General features: G+C 36.8%; 1 protein-coding gene across 1 annotated transcript in view; it reads right to left on the reverse strand.

Moving 5' to 3' along the window:
- Positions 1-26,226, reverse strand: part of LOC149818074 (uncharacterized) — a 59,012-nt gene that overhangs the window by 25,826 nt on the left and 6,960 nt on the right. Inside the window, exons 4-8 of the mRNA XM_089986421.1 lie at positions 5,198-6,125; positions 4,950-5,077; positions 2,853-2,912; positions 2,719-2,769; positions 2,550-2,620 (exon numbers count right to left, since the gene is read on the reverse strand). Coding sequence (XP_089842547.1) covers positions 2,550-2,620; positions 2,719-2,769; positions 2,853-2,912; positions 4,950-5,077; positions 5,198-6,125 — 1,238 coding nt within the window. The remainder of the gene's footprint in view (positions 1-2,549; positions 2,621-2,718; positions 2,770-2,852; positions 2,913-4,949; positions 5,078-5,197; positions 6,126-26,226) is intronic.

Below are 26,226 nucleotides of genomic sequence, written 5' to 3' on the forward strand. Positions count from 1 at the left end.
TCGATTGTGCTTTGATCACACTCGATCACGCTCCCACGATCGGCTAGGCTCTGATACCATGTAGAAGATGCACCGAGCCCTAGATAGAGAGAGAAGAGAGAGAGAGAGAGAGAGAGAGAGAGAGAGAGAGAGAGAGAGAGACGGCTACACAAGAAAAAGAGAACTCGATATCGTTATTAGGGCCTCTCTCTATGTTAAATAGAGAGAGGCTTAAAAGCATAATTACAATCAAGCCCCATTATAAAAGCAAAAATACAAATAGCATCTAATATAAAAGGACTTCACTTAAAACCACCTATTCTCAACAGGGTCAAAGTAATATACGCTACTAGGCTTGACCTCTTTTCATCCAATTGACAAACTCTGGATTCCTGATCTGAGATGAAGAAATGACTTATCCTTTCTCATCATTTTTATTCTGCAAAATAAACTCTGGTGGAACCAGGACAGACCCATCCAATTGCCCAGATATATCATGACTCTTTCTAAAGGGAGTGATCTGCATTTTCCAAATCAGGAAATTAGAGTTATTGAGTTTTTCAAACACAAGCTGTGAAAGAAAATTGGACAGATTTGGAGATAAGAAGGAACCCAAATCTATTACAAATGATCTTTTAAACAATATGGTAGGATAGAAGCAATAATAATAGATATATATTGCAGAAGAAAAAAAATCAGACAAATGACCTACTTTAAACACATATCAAGACATAAACGGGATCTTTTTTTAGGGATCGAGTAAAGTAGAATACATAAAAAAGCAAGTACCAAATATCCTTTGCTGTCAAATGAAGCCTTGAACAGATGATATATATATTGAAGTAGGTCAAAACAAGAAGATGATATATATATATATATATATATATATATATATATATATATATAACAGAGTTATAAGAAAAGGAGAAAAAGACCACTCCAGAAATAGTCAAAGGTTGATGATATCCAGATTTAATGAAAACTGATATCAAGATAAATCAAGAAAAGGTTTTAGAATCTTGAGAAAATTAGGTCGAGCCCACCAGAACTCATGATATTCAGATCTGATCAGACCTGATATCAAGAACAGAATAAAAAAATCAGAAACTGATTTAACATCAGATCTGATACCAGGAGAAAGAAAAGAGGTTAACGGCAGATATGATAATCAAATGCAAAGGGTCAGATCTGATAATCAGATGCAGAGGGAGACAGAAATGAAGATCCAAGAAGTATATATATATATCACAACAATCAAGAAGAGACGCAGGAACAAGAGAGGAATCCACAGAGAGAGAAGAATTGATTTAGAAAAGGGACATCCAAAAGGCAGATCAAGATCTAATAAGGACATACCTGGAAGGAATCCGATCAACCGGCCCTGCTCTGATACCATATGAGAATATGGCTCACAATCCTTTGTACCAGGTTTACCACAGGATAAAGAAAGAAAAGAAGAATAAGATGGACAGGTATTCTTTCTGTAGAATGTTCCTCCCTAATTGAGGGAGACGTGAGGACTGTATCCTTTTATAATAACAAATTTTGAGTTTTACAATATTGCCCCCAACCTTTATCTCTGAGGTAATACAAATAAGGGGCAAAAGAATAACATGAAAGTTTAAAACATAATGACTCTTTTTAACGTGATTTGGGTCTGGGCTCTCAACTGGATCCAAATCTGAATCTCCAGGTTCACGTTCCAATACTTCCCAGTTTCCACCAAACTAAGAAGCTTCTAGTAGTACTTCAACCCAACAAGTTGTTGATTGCTTCACTAAGAGTTTGCTCTTTAGACCACTTCAGACATTTTTTTCCAAACTCAGGATGATCATGTTCACATCATCTCAAGTTTGAGGGGGAGTGTTAATGAGGGTCATGTATTACTATGTTGTATCTTACTGACTATTTAATCATTTATTCGTATAGGATGGGTAGCTTAGTCACTGTGCACACCATCTACATGTAAAAGTCTTATTGTTATTAGTTTAAGGGTACTTTGTCAAGAAGAAATTGCAACTAAAGGGGATCGTTCCCTATATGCAGTGTATTAGCCCTCTTGATATTCTAATGAAGCTTCTAGTTATTCCTCACTCTCGTAGTTTCTCCTATGCTTGGCCCATGAGAGATTTGTTTTTGCTCTAACTGTAATCAGCTCCATCTGCTAAATATGAAATTTCCACCACTCGCGTTTTAGCATCACAAATTCATCATTTTTTCCTCCCCCTTCATAGCAGTCCCAATTGGTGATAATCCTGCAGAGCTTCTGTGGAGCCAAAAAGGGGTCCATCAACACCTCAAAAGTGCTTTAAAAGGCTAACCTAAAGAGTTATATATGCACATGACTAAGAAAGCTGCTAAATGCTCTTGCTACAAAGATGTTTAACTACCCTATGTTTACAAGGCCAATAACTAAAGCAGCAAACACAAAAACCCAAGTAGTCATTATGGACATGCCCCAAACTTAAGGATTTACATATGCACATATGAAGAAGCTCTCAAATGCTCTTGCTAAAAACAAGTTTAACTACGAATACAGCTGCAAACATAAAAAACCTAGTAAAGGATATTCTTTTCGACGACCTTTCTCGCTAGCTCGATCACGAAGATGACTCAGCTTCAATAGCTCTGTTTCAAACCACTGCATGATGAACACGTAAAAGAAATATGACAGTTTGGTCCCAAATTTTTAATTAAGAGAAAGAAACTGGTAGAAACTGAGCAAGCTAAAATTCTCACGTCGTTAACTTTGACATGCTGAAGTGCCTTTGCTTTCTCTTGAATCTCACCCTACAAACAAAAACAAATAAAAAAACAAATAAATTGGAAGAAATTTTAATAAGGATGGAAATCATAGCCAAATATAACCTTACCACAGTTAATCGACTAATGAATCCGCATTTGATGCTTTGACGTAGCCGCTTGCATTCTTCCTGCATGCACACCCAATTGTCAATAGAAGAGTCTATAACTGCCAAAACTATGGTAAAAGTTCCATTCATGATCAGAAGAACGGTTCACTGAGAAGCACATCACAAACATGCAGTTGCTTTTGAAACCATTTTCTTTCAGAAGATTGTTTCCCAGTGACACTGTTCAATATAAAAATATACATATAAAATTAAAAAGTGTGCTACCAGAATCAAGTCCAGTATACATCACAAAACTACCAGACTCAACCCTAAATCAACAAGTTGTGGTCATTGTCACTGCAGTCATTTGTATGTACAAACAATCAAGCAAACCTTTTTTTATTTTTTGTTTTTTTCACAAATCTAATCCTATAGATGTGATCTATATGCCCTGTTTATGGGGATCAGCATTCAGATCGCCAGATTCCAACATTGGAGCATGCTTTTCTTTTTCATTGAAAAAATACAATCCAAGGTTAGATTCACAGCAAATCAACCATGGAAACACATTTATGTTAGACTCACTAAAAACAACTTCCAACCTGAGATCTTAGGTCGATTGTACCTAGAATTGATTGTAGCCAATATATTCCTTATATTATATATATATATATATATATATACTTATTTATTTATTTATTCATCACTGAACAGTGACTTCTGTGCTGATCTACAAATGAGTAACAAACAAAATAAAGTACTTTTCTTGCCTTTCCAATATGTCAAAATAAATTCAGCATTTCATGCGTGTGTGTGTGTGTGTATAACTTCAGTACACTTGAAAAGTTGGGCAGTGGGTCTCAGATCACAACCTAAATAGGAGAACCTGATAATTGTGATAAGACCACAATTCACAAGACACTAACCTAATGTACACGCTTCTTCAAGCACTTGGTGGCTTCAAAAGTTTTTTGAAAACAATTGGTGAATTTAGAACTGATGATGGCTAGTTTTGGCAAAACAAGCACTAAATACCACTAGGGGAAACAGATTAGTAAAAAAAATTCCTTTACTCTCAATGCAATTTAATGAGAGTGATCACAAACCCAACTGAAAGCAAACCCAAAAAACAAAAAGATATTAAAGAAAGGTGAAAAATAAGTGCATGCAAAATCATTAATGTACTAGATAAAAAGAAAAGAATAAAAGAATAAAAACAAAATCTTTTTCCCTTTAACAAGGATAAAAACTGTAACCTGGATGGTTGAGTTGGCTTAAGGCGTTCAAGTTGAAGGACATCAAGAGCCTGATACCCCAGGTGTGCGCCCTTTGCCTTGAGGCCGAAACATCAGGCTCCTTCGTGCACAAGGGGGGGGGGGGGGGGGGGGTTAACCATAGTCACCAATATTGTTCTCGGCAAGGTTTTTCCCATAAGTTTTTTTCGGAAAAATTTTGGGAAAATATCATAAGTTTTAAAATTTGAAAAAATATAAATAATAATAAAAAAGATAAGTAATAGGTTTTATAGCATTTTTTGTTGCAAAAATATAAAGAAACGATTAGAAAAGTTTTCAAAATATAAAAGAAACAAAAAAAGATACTTAAAATAAGTAAAAAGGATGTTTTCTTTAATCTTGAAAATATCCCAGAAAAATATTGCGATATTTTGAAAATATCAGAAAAATCTCGAGAAAATATTGACTGGCCTTGAAATAACGATAAATATTGTGATATTTTCATAATATTGGCGATATCGGTGACTATGGTTTTAACTGCTTCAGGGTGGCCATACAGCAGGGCAGCAATTTCTCCCCAGCCCCACCACCTGAACCGAGGTTTCCCATCATTACATATAAAAAAAATAAAGGACAAAAAACTTGTAATGATACAAAAATCTCATCAGAAACGGTTCTCAACGCACACGAGAGAGAGAGAGAGAGAGAGAATCTTACGTATAAGAAACGCAAGAAGTTAAACAGATAAAGACAACAAGAGATAAACCATCCAGTCACTTGCACAAAATGCTCAAGACATCAAGCATTAGATAAATGATTAGTTATTGAAGCCCACAAATGCAGCTGAGTATAAAAATATCTTAAGACAAAAACCTTCCCTTACCTCAGAGAACTCTTGATTTGAAATAGAATCAATAGTTACACTTTCTGTTTTATTCAAATTTAATATCTCCAGCATAACATCAGTTGATTTCTTGACAGTTTTATATGCTCTGGGTGCCCTGTTAGTACCTGTAGTAACAGCATCAGCAATTATGCCATGTTCTCTTTAGGTACATAAAACAATTGTAAAATGGATAATCAACAAATGACAAAGTTCAAAACATCCATTGACAATGAAAGAAAGATTACCTACAACTTGTACAAGCCTGTACATGTCTTGCTTATTACCCGAACCAAAAATCCTGATTCTCACAAATGAACCAACAATTTTGTCCTGGAATTTCTCCAGATCATCTAGCAAATCCTCCACCAAGTTCCGTCTCAAGTAAATTAAGTTTATGTTGTGCACATTCACTGCTGCATAATCGCTTAGATTAGACTGTGGAATACTCTCGTCAGTCTTTTTCTTAGTTCTACGTTTCTTATCTGACCCTGTCTTAGCCATTGCACTTCCCTCAATCTCCACTTGCGCAGTCTCATCATCTACATTTCTTCCTTGGATTTCATTCACTGGCACTTGAGAAGAGGTCTCCTTTATAAGAATGTGAGACTCAATAAGTTTTAACATTTCAAAATGCCCAACACGAGCCTTCCCAAAAAGATTTTGGAGCCTTGCATCACAAATTATCTGGCTCTTCTTACGAGGGTCACGAAGTTTGTATTTAGTTACATAATCCATTAAGAGAGACTGAACATCAAACACAGATAAGATAGATTTACCACCCTTCATGTGTTCAACAAAATCCAACAGCTCCTTTGAAGCCCATTCTTTGGTGTCATTTGGTTCAGTAACCCCTTCCCTCGGTATATCCTGTGATATGCTTGGAGTCACCCCCTCAACAGCATTGGTCCTCTGCCTTTTTGATCGCCTCTTAGGTGCTGATTTGCCCATTTCTAGGTGCCCTGGAGAGTTATCAGAACTGGAAATCAGATCACTGTTAGCATTATATAACTCATCAGATGAAGCCATAGTATGGGCAGGAGCGCCTGATCCCTTCCATGGATGACTGGCATGAGTAATCTCTTCAGGAGTGAAAGATAGTTTCCGCTTGACATCTAACCAATATTCCTTAAATAAATACTCCCAGCTACTTTTATCATCAAAATCTACTTCAGGCTGCAAAAGTACATGACAAACTCAATAAGATAATGAACCAATCTAAATGTGCACGCGCAATTATGATATGATATTCAACAAGAGATAGAAACAACGTGCATGCTATCAAGTGTGCACCCTGACAAATCAAATAAGCTTTCCTAACTAATTCATGAAGTACTCTGTTGGCCTTTTCTTTTTCTTTCGTTTAAAAAAAAAGAAGGGCATCTTTAAGGAATTAATTATCATAAAATCAAAGTGAAACTGTGATAGATCCATAAACATACTCATAGGAAAAACAAAAACAAAACCAAAACTGACCAGATAATGAACACAGTTAAGAGTTTTTTTTGGCAACTCCTGTCACATGAGAATGTGTGTCAAAGTTTCTATCATATTATCTGTCGGGTCAATGAATACCAATACAATGGTAAAGCAAAATCAGCTTAAAAAAGGATGCATGTATACATGGGAATTGATATACATACAACATTGATAGCAGAAGTTCAAACCAAAGGCGCATTTCAAATGGTTCACTGGAGTGCTGGATCAAACCAATATTGATACAAAGTAGGACAAAAGATTATCTTGCTACAACTAACATAACTGGAGTGCCGTCTTCATTATGCTAAATGTTTGTCCATTTAGTTAGCAGGCTATAACCCAAATCCCCGTAGAAACACAGGCCTAAGAGATGCATGATATACTCTTAGAAATACTCCTGATAAAGCTACATAACCAGTAACATGTTTTTCAATCAACAAACATCATGCACTCTAACAACAATGTTCTAATAGGTATGAGATATTCAATGATTCCATTACTGGACAAGATATAAAGGGTTATCATGCTTTATCAACACACACTTCCACCAGAATTTGTTGTCCAACACATTCCATATTCAAAAGTTGATTTTTTGGGTCTATGGCACCGATTTTTATTTTTTCTAACTTCAAAGATCTTTTGGCTGGCTATGCCTTTTATCTATTCCTGCCTTCCACCAAAAAAGTACTTGATGCATTTGCATTAAGTGGAGAACCAAAAGCAGGTTCATGATATTCTCAAAGGAAAAGGTTCGTTTATGACATTGATATCTACTTGAGGAGCAGCAATGAAGGCAATAATAAATAAAGAGGCAGTTAATAGGGTAAGGACCATTAGAACATTAAACATCAAATGCAAGGATAATTTTGAATGTTGGTTATCCAGCTGCAGACAAACCCATGAGACATGCTTTTGCACCTCTACAAAAATGCAGACAAGGGAAGATCTTCGCTTATTCAATCATCAGAAGCCCCCAACTCCAAAAACACAAGTTCTCCATACATGAACGGACAACAGAAGGCTTATTATTCAACAGTACATGTCTTGTATGCTTTTTGACCCTTCTCACCCTAAGCTATAAGCTAACATCCCATGCCCACATCTGCTTAGAAGGTTTTCTAACATGCCAAAAATACATCCCAATAAACCTTTTCTGTAGCTCTTTTCCAATCTTTATTCATATTAGCATGGTCTTCAAAGATCTTTTGGCTGGCTATGCCTTTTATCTATTCCTGCCTTCCACCAAAAAAGTACTTGATGCATTTGCATTAAGTAGAGAACCAAAAGCAGGTTCATGATATTCTCAAAGGAAAAGGTTCGTTTATGACATTGATATCTACTTGAGGAGCAGCAATGAAGGCAATAATAAATAAGAAAGAGGCAGTTAATAGGGTAAGGACCATTAGAACATTAAACATCAAATGCAAGGATAATTTTGAATGTTGGTTATTGAAAAAGTGTATATTGTTTCGGGTTCGGGTCTGGATCCTATACCAGACCCGAGTTCATTGTAAAACTTAAATGTATTTCTTTTTTTTGGGTTGGGTTCGGATATTATATTAGACCCGACCCGACCCATGTACACTTAAGTGCTTTATACAATGCATTAGGTCACGATTTCTGAGATACAGAAATCGTGACAGCCGTAGAGGCCCCTTTTGGTTTTCTCTTCTCGTCTCTCTCTCTCTCTCCCTCTCTTTCTCTGTTTTCTCTCTTAATGCAGGTGCAGATGAAATTCTAACATGGTATCAGAGCGTAGATCCTTCTAGAGGCAAAAAGGAACTCTGGCTCGTGACCACGATCAAAAATTTGAGGTTTTTCCCTTCTCATTCTCTTTCTGTTCTTCTTTCCCCTTCGTCTCTTTTCTTTCCCCCTTTCTGAATCTTCCTGTGTACTCACACCTCACGTGAGTTACATTTTTGTGAATCTGTGATTCACGGGCCCTCTATCCACGTGAATCCAGATCGTAGATTGACTACATTTCACGTGAACTGGTTCACGTGAAGCATCGGTCTTCTCCCAGATCGTGGGTTAACGTCTCTTCACGTGAATTCGTGAACTGATTCACGTAAGATATTAAATTTTTCCTATTAATTGTTTGATTCTCTTTTCATTGTCTTTTCCAAAATATCTCTGCATATTCGGATGTTATAGTGCTTCCCTTTGATTCCCTGTGCTCTGCTGCACCTTATCATTCTTGATTTCCCTTTGCTGAAACAGTCAAAGAAGGGGTTTCTTAACGTGTGATTTTTTTTTTTTTCGCGCAAGCCTCTTTTGGTGCACAGAAAGGACCAAAGTTTCTTCATTTTCTGATTTCAACAGACTACGATTCTCTGACAGCAAAAAAAAAAGGTGTTGGGAGAAGGTTGATTTTTTGTCTGTTGATTCTTATTCTCTATGGATCCCTACCATCCTCAATCAAATCTTTCCTCAAGTTTTCTCAACCAACTTGTTTCTGAGAAGTTGAATACCGCAAATTTCTTGATCTGGAAGAGGCAGATTATTCCTTTCATAAGGAGTCAAGGCCTCTTAGGTCACCTGGATGGAACCACTTCAATTCCACCAGAATTTAGCCCGAGAGAAGAAAAAGATGACAAAGGGGTGAGTTCAATCGTGTATGTCAAAAATGTTGAATTCCTCAATTGGGAAAGAAAAGACCAGTCAGTTGTTGCATACATCACATCCACCCTGTCTCAAGAGATCCTACTTGCCATTCCTGACAATTGTACAGCTCTACAACTCTGGGAACGACTGGTTCAGACGTATTCACAGGTTTCTCAAACAAGAGTAGTTTTTTTAAAAAGAGAATTTCAGTTGTTAAGGAAAGATTCCATGACCATCATGGAATATTTGAACAAGATGAAGACCATTACAGATCAACTTGCAGTTATAGGGTGTGTCGTTAGTGACAGTGACATGGTGCAACAAACCCTGAGTGGATTGGGATCTGACTACAACATGATAGTCACTTCACTATTGTGTCTCCCTGTTCTTCCTACCTTTGATGAGCTACGAGCCAAATTGCTCCAATATGAAATGACTCTGAAGGGATTCTCTGAAGAAACTCATAATCATTCAAATTCTCAAGAAGTTTTTGCTACAGGAGTGACCTATGGTAGAGGACGAGGACGAGGAGGACAAGGGCGAAGTGGACACGGAGGGCGTGGTTTGCTTCCCACTCCAAACACGTTTACTCATGCGCAAGGAACAAGATCCATCCCTACTTGCTTCCTTTGTAACAAAAAGGGACATATCAAGGCGAACTGTTGGCATAATCCAGAGAATAAAGGAAAGAGTCCACAAATAGAAATCAAGAGAAGGTTCACAAATACCAGAGACAGTGGAGAGATTAAAGATTTGTTGATATCTGCCTTGTCAGAGTTAAAATTGAAGCAGAATGATGAAGGCACTTGGTTTGTCGATTCCGGGGCAGCGACTCATGTGACAGGCGATGCAGGTAAAATTTCTAATCCTATTCCTTATTTTGGAAAAAGTAAGATTGTCACTGGAGATGGATCCCACCATCCTGTTTCCCATGTTGGAAAGACTGTTATCCCCATGTCACATTCCACTCTTACTCTTTCTGACATTCTTCATGCTCCTGACATTAAGAAAAATATTGTCTCCGTCTCTAAACTTATTGATGATAATAATGCTTCAGTTGAATTCACTCCCTTCTCTGTGCAGGTCAAGGACCTATGCACGAGGGAAACATTCGCTGAAGGAAAGAGACGAGGCAACATGTATGTCTTTGAAGAAGCTCCATGTCGTGATGTTCGCCCTTCCCACCTGGTTTCGAAGTCTTCATCAGAGTCATGTTCCTCCTCTTCTGCTAGTGTTTTTAGTATCTCTGAATGCAATAAGCCATCCTTATGGCATAGTAGGTTAGGACATTGTGGGAGTCATTTTATTGAGAAACTTGTTTCTAATAATCTCATTCCAAAAGAAAGTCTTAAAGGGGATGAGAGTAGTCATAAATGTTCCAGTTGCCTTTTGTGCAAGAGTCATGTATTGCCTTTCAATTCAATTAATAAGAGAGCTTCAAAACCTTTTGAGATCATTTGTTCTGATGTGTGGGGACCCGCCCCAATTGTCTCTTGGTCTGGAAGCAGATATTATCTAATCTTTGTTAATAGCTATTCTCGATACACTTGGATATATTTCATAAAAAATAAGTCAGAAGTCTTCTCTTTGTTTCAAAACTTCTTTTCCTTGGTCAAAAACCAATTTTCTGAGTCCATTCAGTTTTTCCAATGTGATGGAGGTGGGGAATTTTCATCCCATGATTTTATTTCTTTTCTTCGAGATAACGGAATAGGAAGAAGGGTGTCCTGCCCTCACACTCCTCAACAAAATGGGATTGTTGAACGAAAACATAGACATATCGTTGAAAGTGCCAAGAGTATGCTTCATGACAGCAATCTTCCCACCAACCTATGGACAGAAGCCTTTCATTCTGCCGTGCATGTGATAAATAGATTGCCAATGGTCATTCTGGAAAACAAGTCTCCTTATCACTATCTCTTTGGAACTCATCCTAGTTATCATGATCTGCGTGTTTTTGGATGTGTTTGCTATGTGCATGTTGATCGGTCCCTGAGAAACAAGTTTCAAGACAAGGCCCAAAAGTGTAGGTTTGTGGGATACGCAGATGACTACAAAGGATATAGGTGTTATGATCCCACCAACAAACGCATCAGAATCTCAAGAAATGTTGTCTTTGATGAGCAAAATTTCGATGACAAAGCTGATGCAACCAATATACCAACTGAAGTTTACTATCCTTGGTTGAGTTCAGAACTTTTTGCTAGCGCCAGCGAAGCATGTTCACCAGATTGTGTGCAGCAAGAATAAGAGATGTCTGAAAACACTGAGACGTCGGGGTCACAGAATTTAGAAAAAATACCTGGTAGATATAAAGGCATTGTCTATTCCAGACAGAGACCGATGACATCAAGCCATTCAGATCATGCTTCAGTCAACAATCTGACCCCTTCTCACACTCCTGAGATCAGAAAATCAAGTCGCATACGACATCCCATTGACAGGTGGGTCAGCTATAACAACTTCTCCTTGGATCTTCAGCTGTTTTTAACTGCTCTCAATAAAGAAGATGAACCCACTATGTACTACCAGACAGCCACTTCTATTAAGTGGGTAGAAGCTATGAATGATGAAATGCAAGCTTTGCATGAATGTGGAACTTAGGAAGTCGTTCCCAGACCGCCTGACAAAAATGTTGTTGGATGTAAATGGGTCTACAAGATAAAGTACAAGCCAGATGGAACTATTGAGCGATACAAGGCAAGGCTCGTAGCAAAAGGATTCACTCAAGAAGCAGGGCAAGACTATGATGAGACTTTTAGTCCGGTTGTAAGAATGGGAACAATTCGGATTATTATCTCTCTGGCTGTTGAACATGGCTGGAAGTTGAGTCAGCTTGATGTAAAGAATGCCTTCTTGCATGGGGACTTGAAGGAGGAAGTGTATATGGAGCAACCCCCTGGATATCAAGAACAAAATTGTAAACCCCATGTGTGCAGGTTAAAGAGAGCTATCTATGGTTTGAAACAAGCATCTCGCTCTTGGTTTGATAGCTTCTCACTAGAGATTCAGAAACATGGATTTTCGCGTTCCATGCTGGACCACTCATTGTTCTTTTTTAGAAGTCAGACTGTGACCACTCTGTTATTAATTTATGTTGATGATATTGTTATCACAGGAAACTCTGTGGTTCACATCCAAGAAGTGAAAAACTTACTAGGCCAGAGGTTCAAAATAAAAGATCTTGGAACTCTACGCTATTTTCTTGGTGTAGAAGTTGATAATCAAACTCATGGCTTGACACTCACACAGCACAAGTACACCGTAGATGTTCTCCGCAAGGCAGGTATGAAAGACTGCAAACCTCTGGGAACTCCGAGTGTGCTGCATCAAAAACTTAGTGCTCATGATGGAGATTTGTGTGATGATCCCACCAGGTATCGAAGCATAATAGAAATGTTACAGTATCTGACCTTCACTAGACCAGATATTGTTTATTCAGTTAATCAAGTATCTCAATTTATGCATGCGCCACGTACTGGACATATGGAAGCTGTCAAGAGGATCTTTAGATATCTGAAAGGAACTATTGGGGATGGATTGACATACTCACCACAGTCATATGGAAAAGATGAGCATGGACTCACTGTATATTGTGATGCAGACTGGGCTGGGGATCCTGATGAACGAAGATCTACATCAGGATATTGTGTCTTCATTGGAAGAAATTTAGTCTCTTGGAGCAGTAGAAAACAAAAAGCTATCGCTAGATCAAGTACTGAGGCTGAATACAGATCTATGGCTGCTGCCATTGCCGAAGTCACATGGATCAGACATCTACTGACTGAAGTAGGAGAAAAGATCTCCCACACTACCTTGCTATGTGACAACCAAAGTGTTATTAACATGTCATTCAATCCAGTACATCACAGTCGTGCTAAACACATTGAGATTGACCAATACTTTGTGAGACAAAAAGTTGAAGAAAAAGAGATTGAGCCTGAGTTCGTCAATACTGAACAACAAGTTGCGGACCTATTTATGAAAGGATTAACAAAGGATCGTTTTTGGACGCTCAAAGGCAAGTTGTGCATGATTCACAACCATGCTCAACTTGAGGGGGGGTGAAAAAGTGTATATTGTTTCGGGTTCGGGTCGGGATCCTATACCAGACCCGAGTTCATTGAAAAACTTAAATGTATTTCTTTTTTTTGGGTTGGGTTCGGATATTATATTAGACCCGACCCGACCCATGTACACTTAAGTGCTTTATACAATGCATTAGGTCACGATTTCTGAGATACAGAAATCGTGACAGCCGTAGAGGCCCCTTTTGGTTTTCTCTTCTCGTCTCTCTCTCTCTCTCTCTCTCTCTTTCTCTGTTTTCTCTCTTAATGCAGGTGCAGATGAAATTCTAACAGTTATCCAGCTGCAGACAAACCCATGAGACATGCTTTTGCACCTCTACAAAAATGCAGACAAGGGAAGATCTTCGCTTATTCAATCATCAGAAGCCCCCAACTCCAAGAACACAAGTTCTCCATACATGAACGGACAACAGAAGGCTTATTATTCAACAGTACATGTCTTGTATGCTTTTTTGACCCTTCTCACCCTAAACTATAAGCTAACATCCCATGCCCACATCTGCTTAGAAGGTTTTCTAACATGCCAAAAATACATCCCAATAAACCTTTTCTGTAGCTCTTTTCCAATCTTTATTCATATTAGCATGGTCATCTAGTCAGTCAAGTACACCGGCCACTTCCATTATGTTTTCATTATGTCCCCTTGGGCAAAGAAGTGTGCACAGTATTAGTAGGACAACACATGTATCATTATGATGCTAACTTACAAAGTTCACTGACATCTGAAGAATAGTCTCATGAATCATGTTGTCTAAACTGTCCAAGGACCCTCAACGCAATAGTTGGGATCTTTTGAGCTAAAAAAATAAGTTTTAAAGCTCACATCATGAATCAAGCAAGACCATTTGGATTGGAGAAGAATATCAGTCCAGTCACAAAAAATAGCTGAACTGAAATGACATTAAGGCTCAAAAGAATTTGAAAAAAATGTAATTTAAAACTATAAAAGACAACAAAGCAAAGAATTAGAAATTCTAAACATAACCATAGAATAAACAGTTAAACTAAGGATAATAAAAAAAATAAACCAATAACCTATGTTTAATTGTAAACTCTGTTGCGAAGAACCGAAAAAATGAGGCAGAACACAGAGATATTGAGAAGAGAAAAAGGGAGAAGAGAGAAGGGGGAAACACCAAATGTACATGGTTTAGCCTTCGGCATACATCCATGGGCAAAGGAGGAGCATGGAATCCACTATCAACAGTAGAAGTGTACAACCATGGAAAGAAAACTCTCAAGAAAACCCCTAACCCTAATATACTTGAAACACACCTTAGCCTCTCTCAAAGAAAAGAAAAGAAAGCCCTAATTCGGTCATGTGCAAAGATTACAAGTTCTCTGCTACCACCACAAACCTCAATGAAATTTCCCCTTCAAAGTTTTCTCCAATAGGATAGGATCATGAAACAAAGCGGGCCAATAATTCAAGACACGCATAACATATTCCACTAATAAACCTTTTCCTTTAAAAGCGAAAAGGCATTAACCAAGATCAACCCTTTGTTAAAATACTGTATATATACCTGACTGATATGTATATCAGTCAGGGGTATTTTGGTCTTTTTAAGTATCTGTACTTAGTTCAGTTCATTAGGGACTGACATGTAATTTTGTCTTTTTATTTTTTGTTTTTTGTAATTAATGCAAAATGTGACTGTTGGGAGGCCGTCCAACAACCCCTAATGGTCATAAATATGACTACTAGAATTGGACGGCCTCCCTCACTTCAAGTGAGGCTCTATAAATAGAACCTCACTATACTCTTGTAAAGTATGCTCTAAGAAGCATATTGTGTGAGGTTTATAAAAATCATTTTTTATATAGGCTTTTGTGCCTTTGTGTTATTGTGAAAGTTCATATTCCTTATCTTTTTTATGAGATTGTGTTTGGTCCATTAGAGACCACGGTTTTGTTGTGCACTTGTGTAGCCCTTTGTTGGCATTGTATTCATGCACCATTGATTTATTACATGGTATAAGAGCTTGGCTCTTGAATAAGTGAAAAGTTATTTCGGGATTATTCTACTTGTGGTGGTGCCCCTCAACTCTTGGTCCTCCTCCAACTCCTCTACTCAAAATTCTTGAAATACATTATGGGAGAAAGATACTCTGCCTCCGTCATCTCCTACAAGCTCAATGAAAACAACTACTTGATGTAAGCGACGACAATGGAGTACCACATCAAAGGTAAGAAGTTATGGGGTTTTGTTAGTGGTACCACTAATCAACCACAACTAAAATTGACAAGGAGAGAAGGAGATCAAGTCAAAGCTTTGTCCGAGAGAAAGCTTTGCAAGAATATCAAAACAAGTTGGAGGATTGGGAAATGAGCAATGCTCAAATTCTCTCATGGTTTATGAATACCATAGAGTTCAAAATCACCACCAACATTATCAAGTTTAAAAAATTATGTGATTCATGGATTTTTCTAAAGAGTACCTTCATCCAAAAAGTTATGGTTAAGCTATATTATCTTCAAGATAAAGTATGTAATGCAAAACAAGGGGATAAAAGCGTAAAAGATTTTTACGGTATTTTATCTCTTATTTGGGATGAACTAGACATGTTATAACCAAAATGGGAAGGTTCGGCTATTGAAATGAGAAGATCTCAAATAGAAAGAAAAAATCTTTTTTCTTTTCTTTATGGCCTCCGGCCGAAATTTGAGCAAGTTAGGTCTTCTATGCTTCATAGGACCTCGTCTCCTTCTATAAGTGAAGCTCTTGCTCAAATTTTTCAAGAGGAAACAATACTTCGATTGCACAAGTCTAATGATGAGGTCCTTGCCATGGCAAGACCCAAAGATTTTATAAAAACGTATAAACCATCTCACTTTGAGAAGAAATTCAATAGAGAACGACATAATGGAGGAGGATACGAAAACAAAATCATTTGCCATCATTGTAAGGAACCGGGGCATATAAGACCGGATTATCCCAAATTTAAGAAAGTGGCCGCTTTAAGTGAAGAACCTCAAGAATCAAAGAAAGGAGGCAACTTCAATGACTTGACCATTGCCCAAATAGCAGAAGCTGTCTCATAAATTCTTAAGGTCACTCCTACATATGGTGTCACCATCTCCTCCTTCAGGTAAGTCTTCTTGGATTTTGTATTCGGGTGCCTTTTCACATAACTCATAATGAGTCTCTATTATCCGATTGCATTAATTCATATTTTTCATGTGTATCAACCGCCGATGATACTTATTTAAAAGTTAAAAGTATAGGAAACCTCAACAATATCTCAAAAAATTTCTGTCCCAAAAGTGAGGGTTATTCTAAAATTAGATTTAAATCTTTTTCAGTATCTCAAATTTTTAATTGTGGATATAAAGTATTTTTCTCATCTAAGGCTTGTTGGGTGTAGGATTTCCAGTCAGGGAAGCTGATTAAGCAAGGCTATAGAAAAGGAGATCTTTACTATATGAATTCCTTGTGTTTACCTAAAAACTCTTTTTTTAATCATGTCAAACACATTAATTTAGATCTTTAGCATAAAGTATTAAGGCATTCAAGTATATTCAAATTATCTCATTTTTCATTTTTGAAAAAATTTTGTAAAGATAAAAATTTTGTATGAGAAGATTGTATACTTGAAAAAAAATGCAAATGACACCTTTTGGATCTAGAACCTCCTTGTCTAATGAAATTTTTGAATTAGTGTATTCGGATGTATGGGGTCTCGCTCCCGTTATATCAAAAGGTGGTTATTCATATTATGTAACATTCATAGATGATTTTAACAGACATACTTAGATATAATTCATCAAACTCAAATCTCAAGTTTTTCGTGCTTTAAAAACTTTCATAATCTTGTTAAAAATCAATTTGAAACAAATATTAAAGTCTTCTGCTCCGACTAAGGGGAAGAGTTTCTTTCAAATGAATTTCAATTGTATCTAAAAACACATGGAATTGTACACCAAAAATCTTGTCCGATGACCCCTCAACAAAATGGCATTTCCAAAAGAAAACATCATTACATTATTGAAACTACTAGGACCTTACTTATTTCAAAAGAAATTCTAAAAAAAAATTGGGCCGAAATCGTTCAAACCGCACCGCAGTATATCCAATAAATAGAATGCCTTCTCAAACATTGGAAAACAAATCTCCTATTGAAAAACTTTTTAAAATGCTCCTGACTTGAAAAGGTTAAGGGTGTTTGGATGTAAATGTTTTGTGCTTCTTGAAAAATATAACAAACTCTCTCCTAAAGCTATAAAATATGTTTTTCTTGGATATGCCAAAAATAAAAAAGGCTATCGATGTTATGATCAAACAAATGACAAGCTTTATATTTCTAGAAATGTTACTTTTCGTGAAAATGAATGGATTTGCTTTTGAAAAATCTGAGTATGTTTTCTTATTTGATTTGTTACCTAAATCAAATAATGAAATTGTTGATAATGACATTGGTAATTTTGAGTCTATTAATGACTCAAGTGAAGAGAATCATCTCATAATCTCCTACAATACTCTAGACGAGATAATGGAGAACATCCATGTGCGCTTGAAAGATATAATCAATCAACAAATGTTGAAAAAACTAGTGTCAGAAGATCTGAACGAATACATAGGCCTCCAAATAGATTTGTTTCTTATGAATCATTTTCTCCTAACTATAGGACTTGTCTTCTAACCATTCATTCATATCATGAACCCTCTAACTACAACAAAGCTGAAAACATAAAAGAATGGGTTGAAGCCATGAAAATAGAATTAGATGCCTAATATAAGGCTCATACTTGGGCAATTCAACCTCTCCCCAAAGGAAAGAAAACAATACAGTGCAGATGGGTTTTTAAAATCAAAACAAAAAGTGACGGGTCTCTAGAAAGATATAAAGCAAGGTTAGTTACGAAAGGATACTCTTAGAAATTTGGAATAGATTATGAAGAAACATTTGCCCCAGTAGCTCGTATGACCACAGTTAGGGCTCTAGTTGCAGTAGCATCTATTAGAAAATAGCCTATATATCAGTTAGATCTTAAGAATGCATTCTTAAATGAAAATTTAAATGAAGTATCAATGGATCCTGCCCCTGGTTTGACTATTGAAAATGGTATTGTTTTTCGTCTTTAAAAAACTTTATATGGACTTAAACAAGCCCCTAAAGCATGGTATGATCGGTTTAGTGGTACTGTATTGAATCTTGGATTTAGATCTTGTTACACTGACACCGCCCTTTTTGTAAGATCTACAGGTACCTCACTTATAATTCTCCTTTTATATATTGATGATATGATCATCATTGAGAATGATTAGAAGAAAATTGAAGAAATTAAAATTTTGCTTAAAAAATCTTTTGATATGACTGACCTTGGTTTTTTTAGACATTTTTTAGGAATTGAAGTAGCCTACTTGCCAAGAGGGTACATTTTGTCTTAAATCAAGTTTGCAGTTGTATTGTTGCACGTTCGGGAATCACTGACACAAAATATGTCGATACTCCTGAAGTAATAAATGCAAAAAATGAGAGTTGAAGACGGAGTGTTATTAGATGACCCAACTCCTTATAGACAACTTATCGAATCATTAATCTATCTATTTGTTACCAGGCCAGACATTGCACATGTTGTACACACTGCAAGTCAATTTCAACATGCACCCACATCGGTTCACATGAGTGCAGTATTAAGAATAGTTCAATACATCAAGAAAAATATATCTAAAGGGTTATTTTTATCATTTTCATCATCTTTAAATCTTATTGCTTATATTGATTCTAACTAGAGAGGTGATCCCAATAAACGTCACTCAACTACAGGTTTTTGTGTGTTTGTAAGTGATTCTCTCATCTCTTGGAGATGCAAAGAGAACAAAAAGTATCTTTATCTTTCACGAAAGTTGAGTATAGGGCGATGGCTACAACAACCACAGAGGTCGTGTGGACTAGAGCATTACTTTCAGATATGGGTGTTGATGTGTAAAAACCTTCAAAACTATGCTGCGATAACAAAAACGCCATATATATAGTCAGCAATCACATGTTTCATGAGCGAAAAAAACATATTAGATGAATTGTCACTATGTTCACAAAAAATATTTGAAGGGAACGATTACTTTGCCATATGTTCAATCCGAGTTTCAGATTGCGGACTTCTTCACCAAAGTTTTTCTTATACCCAGATTCTTGTATCTTCTTAGCAAACTTTCGGTGATTTCATAGTTAGTTTGAGGGGGAGTATTATTAAAATATTGTATATATATACTTGACTGATACATGTATATCAATCAGGGGTATTTTGGTCTTTTTAAGTATTTATATTTAGTACAGTCCATTAGGATTTGACATGTAATTTTGTCTTTTTATTTTTTGTATTTTGTAATTAATGCAAAATGTGACTGTTGGGAGACAGTCCAACTAGTCGTTGGACTGCCTCCCTCATTTCAAGTGAGGCTCTATAAATAGAGCCTCACTATACTCTTGTAAAGTATGCTCTAAAAAGCATATTGTGTGAGGTTTATAAAATTCCTTTTTTATATAAGCTTTTGTGCCTTTGTGTTATTGTGAAAGTTCATATTCCTTATGTCTTTTATGAGATTGTGTTTGGTCCATTAGAGACCACGGTTTTGTTGTGTACTTGTGTAGCCCTTTGTTGGCATTGTATTCGTGCACCATTGATTCATTACACACAACAACAACAACAACAACTACGCCTTCATCCCAAAGCAATTGGGGTCAGCGATATGAACCAAACAAAGAAAATCATTCTGGGTCTTCCACATGAATCCTTCTCCAATCATTTCTATCCAATGCCATGTCCTCGGCGAGGTTCAAAGCATTCATATCATTTCCTATCATCTCCATCCAAGTCTTCTTAGGCTTACCCCGACCTCTTTTAACTAATATATTTTTTCATTTCTCCATCCTTCTAACTGGAGCATCATTAGGCCTTCGCCGAATATGTCCAAACCACCGTAAACGATTCTCTCTCATCTTATTTTCAATGGATGCAACGCCTACCTTCTTACGTATCTCCTCGTTTTGAATCTTATCTTTTATTAAATAGATAGAATAAAAATTTTACGAGGAGAAACTCGTTTGACCCCTCCTGCTGCTGGGATCTTGAGATACTCTGACTCGTAATATTTTGGAGTAAGCATGTGGGCTAGACTATAGAGAGGCACATTCATTATATCCCATCTATTTGAGACAATCTTATGAATTTTTTCTTACAAATCTGGTTGTCCTTTTAAATTGTCTTTGATTTTCCCCAACATGTTGTTCATGTCTTCATATACTTCACCAATTATAGGGTCTTCTTCATCACAAAATGTAATCATCTTATATATGGGTTTTGTAATCAATAATGCTAAATGAACAGAATCCCAATATTTTTCATCAAGAACAATTGTTTCTGTTATAACAACCCTTTTTTTCATAGTTTTATCAGTGCATGATCGCTTCCACTCGCTCCATTTATCTAAAATGACTTTGAGCCTCAAGCTCTCCCTCACATCAAGCAAGTGCTTCAAAGTAGTATAATGTGAAGCAAACCTTGTTTTTGCAATATTTATTAGCTATAATTTTTCATTAATTCTAAAGATTGCTAGAGCTTTTGAATGATTTGTGATATACTTCACAATTTTTTTACTCTGCAAATATGTTTCTCCCAACCTATGAAACTCATGTGCCAAATCCTTGAAGATTAAATTAAGTGTATGCACAACACAAGAAACAACAACAACAACTACGCCTTCATCCCAAAACAATTGAGGTCGGCAATATGAACCAACAAAGAAAATCATTATGGGTCTTTCACATGAATCCTTCTCCTCCAATCATTTCTATCCAATGTCATGTCCTCGGTGAGGTTCAAAGCATTCATATTCTTTCCTATCATCTTCGTCCAAGTCTTCCTAGGCCTACCCCGACCTCTTTTAACTAATATATTTTCCCATTTCTCCATCCTTCTAATTGAAGCATCATTAGGCCTTCGTCGAATATGTCCAAACCATCGTAAACGATTCTCTCTCATCTTATTTTCAATGGGTGCAACGCCTACCTTCTTACGTATCTCCTCGTTCTGAATCTTATCTTTTATTGTATTTTCACACATCCATCTAAGCATACGCATCTCAGCTACACTCATTTTTTTAATATGATGTCTCTTGGCAGCCCAACATTCCGTACCATATAGTAAAGCGGGCCTAATAGTCGTCCTATAAAACTTTCCCTTCAACCGTAATGGCATTCTACGATCGCACAACACTCCTGTTGCACTTTTTCATTTCATCCACCCAACCTTTATCCTATGATTTACATCTCTATCAATTTCTCCATACTTTTGAATGATAGATCCCAAATATTTGAAACAATCATCCACTGGTATTTCTTGCTCACCAAGCTTCACTACACTTTCATCACTACTTCGTTGCTTACTAAACCGACATTCCATATATTCTATCTTACTTTTATTCAACTTAAAACCTCTTGCTTCCAATGCCTGTCTCCATATTTCTAACTTAGCATTAACCCCAGCTCTAGACTCATCAATCAAAACAATATCATCAGCAAATAACATACACCACGGCACATTTTCTTGAATTGATCTCGTAAGCTCATCCATCAATATAGCAAATAGGAAAGGGCTTAAAGCAGATCCTTGATGTAACCCAACCGTTATAGGAAAATTGGATGTCACCCCTCCACAAGTGCGGACATTGGTTACTACTCCTTCATACATATCTTTAATTATACTAATGTACTTGAGAGAAACACCTTTCTTCATCATTGTCCACCAGAGAACGTCCCTAGGTACTCTATCGTATGCCTTTTCCAAATCAACAAAAACCATATGCAAATTTTTGTTCATCTCTCTATATCTCTCAATAAGTTGTCTAAGAAGATATATAGCTTCCATAGTTGATCTTCCAGGCATAAAATCAAATTGATTCTCCGATATCATGACAACCTTCCTCAACCTAGACTCAATCACCCTCTCCCAAAGTTTCATAGTATGACTCATGAGTTTTATACCACGATAGTTTGTGCAATTTTGTATATCACCCTTATTTTTATATAGAGGCACCAAAGTACTCTTCCTCCACTCATTAGGCATTTTATTTGTCCGCCAAATCTTGTTAAAAAGATTTGTCAACCATTCTAAATCTTTCTCTCCCGAGCATTTTCAAGCCTCGATAGGTATACCATCTGGGCCAATTGTCCTTCTTGATTTCATTTTCTTCAAAGCCTCTGCAATTTCTTTCTTTTGAATCTTGAGCATGAAGTTACGATTCATCTCATGAAAAGGAATGGAGAAGTCTCCCAGATCCTGAGCATGACTTTCATTAAATAGCTTATCAAAATAATCTTTCCATCTCTCCTTAATCTCATCTTTGATTAAAACCCTTTGTGTTTCATCTTTGATACATCTAACCATACACAGATCCCTCGATTTCCTATCTCTCATCTTTGCAAGCCTATAAATATCCTTCTCGCTCTCTTTGGTATCCAACTTGTCATAAACCTCCTTATATACCTTATCCCTCGTGTTTCGAATTACTTTTTTAGCTTCCTTCTTTGCTATCATATACTTCTCCAAATTCTCATTATTACGACTCTTACTTAAATTTCTATAACACTCTCTTTTAACCTTAATAGCTAATTTGACATCCTCGTTCCACCATGATGTATCCTTAACTAGCAGTGCACCGCCTTTAAACTCACCCAATACCAACTTATCCACCTTTCTCATGCTACCCGCTATCTTATTCCACATTGATTCTGAATCCTCCTCGACACACCAATCAGCTTCCTTAACTACCTGCTCTACAAACATTCCTTGTTTAGCTCCTTTCAGTGCCCACCACTTAATTCTAGGATCTATCGTTTGTCGATCCTTTTTGCGGCATTGTCTAATTCTGAGATCTAAAATTAAGACTCTATGTTGTGTAGCTACACTTTCTCTCGATATAACCTTACAATCAATGCAACAACCCCTATCTCTGTTTCTAAGTAGGAAAAAATCTATCTGACTCGTATCAACCTCACTTTTAAATGTTACTAGGTGAGACTCCATCTTCCTAAACCAAGTGTTTGCTAAGATCATATCATAGGACAAACCAAAATCTAAAATCCTTTCTCCACTTTTGTTTCTTTCTCCTATACCATAGCCTCCATGGATACTCTCAAATTCATCCCTATTAATGCCTACATATCCATTAAGGTCACCGTCGATGATAAGCTTTACTCCATAAGATATTCCTTGTACTACTTTCCCAAAATTGACGCTTAATGGAATCATCTAAACCTACTTGAGGTGCATAAACACTAATAATATTAATAATATCCGTACCTAATACTAATTTAATAAGTAAAATCCTATCACCCTTCCTACGGACCTCAACTACATTATCTATAAACTCACGACTCATAACAATCCCTACTCCATTCCTATTCCTATTTATTCTTGTATACCAAATCTTATATCCCCAAGGTTCTATCACTTTTGCTTTCTCACATACCCATTTGGTCTCTTGTAGACATAAAATATAAATCTTTCTCCTACACATAACATCTACTAACTCTACTAACTTACCAGTTAAAGACCCTATGTTCCAAGTGGCTAACCTAATTTTATGGTCTTGGACTAACTTCTTTACCCCCACCCGTCCAACAAAGTGAAGGAACCCTTGCCTATTTGACACCACACCCGGGCGTCGGTGTGACGCGTCGCTTCTGGGCGACGACCTAGCAACCCTTGCCCATTTATCACTGCCTCCGGGCCTATAGAGTACAGCGCGTCGCTCAGTAGGGAACGCCCCAACAAAATTCTCATATTGGTTCATATTCATAGGGTATGACTAAGTTTTTATGATGACTGTCACTGGCTTACTGCAACCCTCCTCCTTTATCCGGGCTTGGGACCGGCAGTGTATAACATGTATATATATATATATATATATATATTTCTTTATGTAACCCCAGGGGCATTTCTGTCATTTTCTATCTTACGCATATCCACACTTGTGAATGTGCATGTAACTTTTCTTCTTTTCTCTTTTCTCTTTTCTTTTTTCTTTTTCCCTTTTCTTTTCTTTTCTTTCTCCCTTTTTCCTTTTTTTTTTTTACTAAAAGTCAAAGGAGGGGGAGACGTTGAGCCCCTTCTTTTGGTCTCCTCTTGTATTATAAATAGGGGTCTATCCCCACTACTGTAACTCATTCTTTTGGGAGCCTTTGTGCTCACCTTTGCTCAATAGATTCAATCTTTTGCATTCCAAGTGTTCTCTTTGTACCTTTGTGTACTTTTTATTCAAGTTCTTTGTGTGTCTTTTTACATGTATCCCTTTGTGGAGCTTATGCTTGTAGTGCACATATTTGAAGATATTTTTATATGGTATCAGAGCAAGGTTGGGAGAAAAGAAGATCATGTATTTTGTTCTCTTTATTGGGTGCCTAAAAAAGCATGCCATCAAGTTTTGGTGATCTAGATAAAGATTAGTTTCTTCATTCAATATTTTAGAAGCATCCTACACCGAGTAGGACCTTATATCTCCTTGTGGTGCGCATTTCTTCTCTTTTTTCTTCTCTCTAATGGGCGAAAAGGACTATCACTTCTCTCTTGGCTTCAAATTGAATGGATCTAATTATCATATATGGGCCAGGAATATAGAAGCCCATATCAAAGAAAAGGGTCTTTGGGGATATGTTCAAGGAACTATTCCTGAACCCGAACCTAAAATCACTATCTTTGAGAAGGGGGAGATTAAGGTTCTTGACGGAGAAGAAAGAGAAAAAGCTTTTGAGGAATACAATAAAAGGCATGAAGAATGGGAAATGAAAAACTACAAAATCCTTTCATGATTTTTTTCTTCGGTGGAGACAAAGATTAATGCCAATATATTGAAATTCAAGAAAGCATATCAAGTATGGGAGTATCTTGAACGAATGTATACGTCAAGAGACTTGTCCCATAAATATTACCTTCAAAAAAATGCTTTAACTCTTCATAAAGGAGAGATGTCGGTTAGAGAATATTTTACCGAATTATCGGCTATTTGGGATGAACTTGCTCTCCTTGAACCTAAATGGAGTGGAGAGGCAATCGAATTGAGGCAAAAACAACTTGAAGAGGATCACTTTTTTAATTTCTTAAATGGGCTTAGACCCGAGTTCGAACAGTCTAGATCCTCTCTTTTATCTTCTTTTTCTTCTCCACCTTTAGAAAATGTTCTTACCAAATTAAGTGAAGAAGAAACTAGATTGAGAATGAATAAAACCAATCAAAATGTATTGGTCGTCCCCTCTAAAAGCGAGGATGAGAGAGCTTACGTTGTATTTAGACCGGGGAGCAATGTCAAATCTTATAAACCTCCCCACTTCAACAAGAATCAAGGAGAAAGAGAAAATAACGGACATTATAGAAGAAGAGACTACAGTAAAATCATGTCATTTTTGTAAAGAACCAGGGCACATAAAACCCGTGTCCCAAATGGAAAAAGATGATGGCAATGTCGACGACCTTCCAAGAGGAGACACCGTCTACCTCCAACAATGTCAATCTATCTCTAAATCAAATTATTGAAGCTCTTCAACCACTCCTCAAGGGATCAATCTCGGGAGCCGCTGCGTCCTCCTTCTCTCCTCCAGGTAAAATTCTTTGGCTATTAGACTCGGGCGCATCCTTTCATATGACTCCAAATGCTTTTACACTGACCAATTATTCTAAAAACCTCTCACCATCCTTTGTTTCTACTGCGGATGGGGCTTCTCTTGAAATTAAAGGAATTTGAGACTTTGAAAAACAAGAATTTTTTGTCCCTAAAGTTAGATTTATTTCAAAATTAAATTTGAATTTGCTTTTCGTCTCTTAACTTTCGGATCATGGATGTGATATAAAATTTTCATCACATAAATGTTGGATACAAGATCGCCGGTCTTAGAAGTTGATTGGGGAAGGCTCTAGGAGGGGTGACCTCTATTTCATGGAGTTTCTTCAAATTTCAAAAACTTCTTTTTGTAACATTGTCCAACATAAAGATATAAATGTTTGGCATAAACGCCTTGGGCATCCAAATATTGACAAGCTTTCTTATATTCATTTTGCTAAAACATCATGTAAAGAAAATTTCAATTGTAATGATTGTATTATGGAAA

The sequence above is a fragment of the Nuphar pumila genome, chromosome 13 (genome assembly GCF_984573655.1).
Source record: "Nuphar pumila chromosome 13, dmNupPumi1.hap1.1, whole genome shotgun sequence".
NCBI classification, from domain to species: Eukaryota; Viridiplantae; Streptophyta; class Magnoliopsida; order Nymphaeales; family Nymphaeaceae; genus Nuphar; species Nuphar pumila.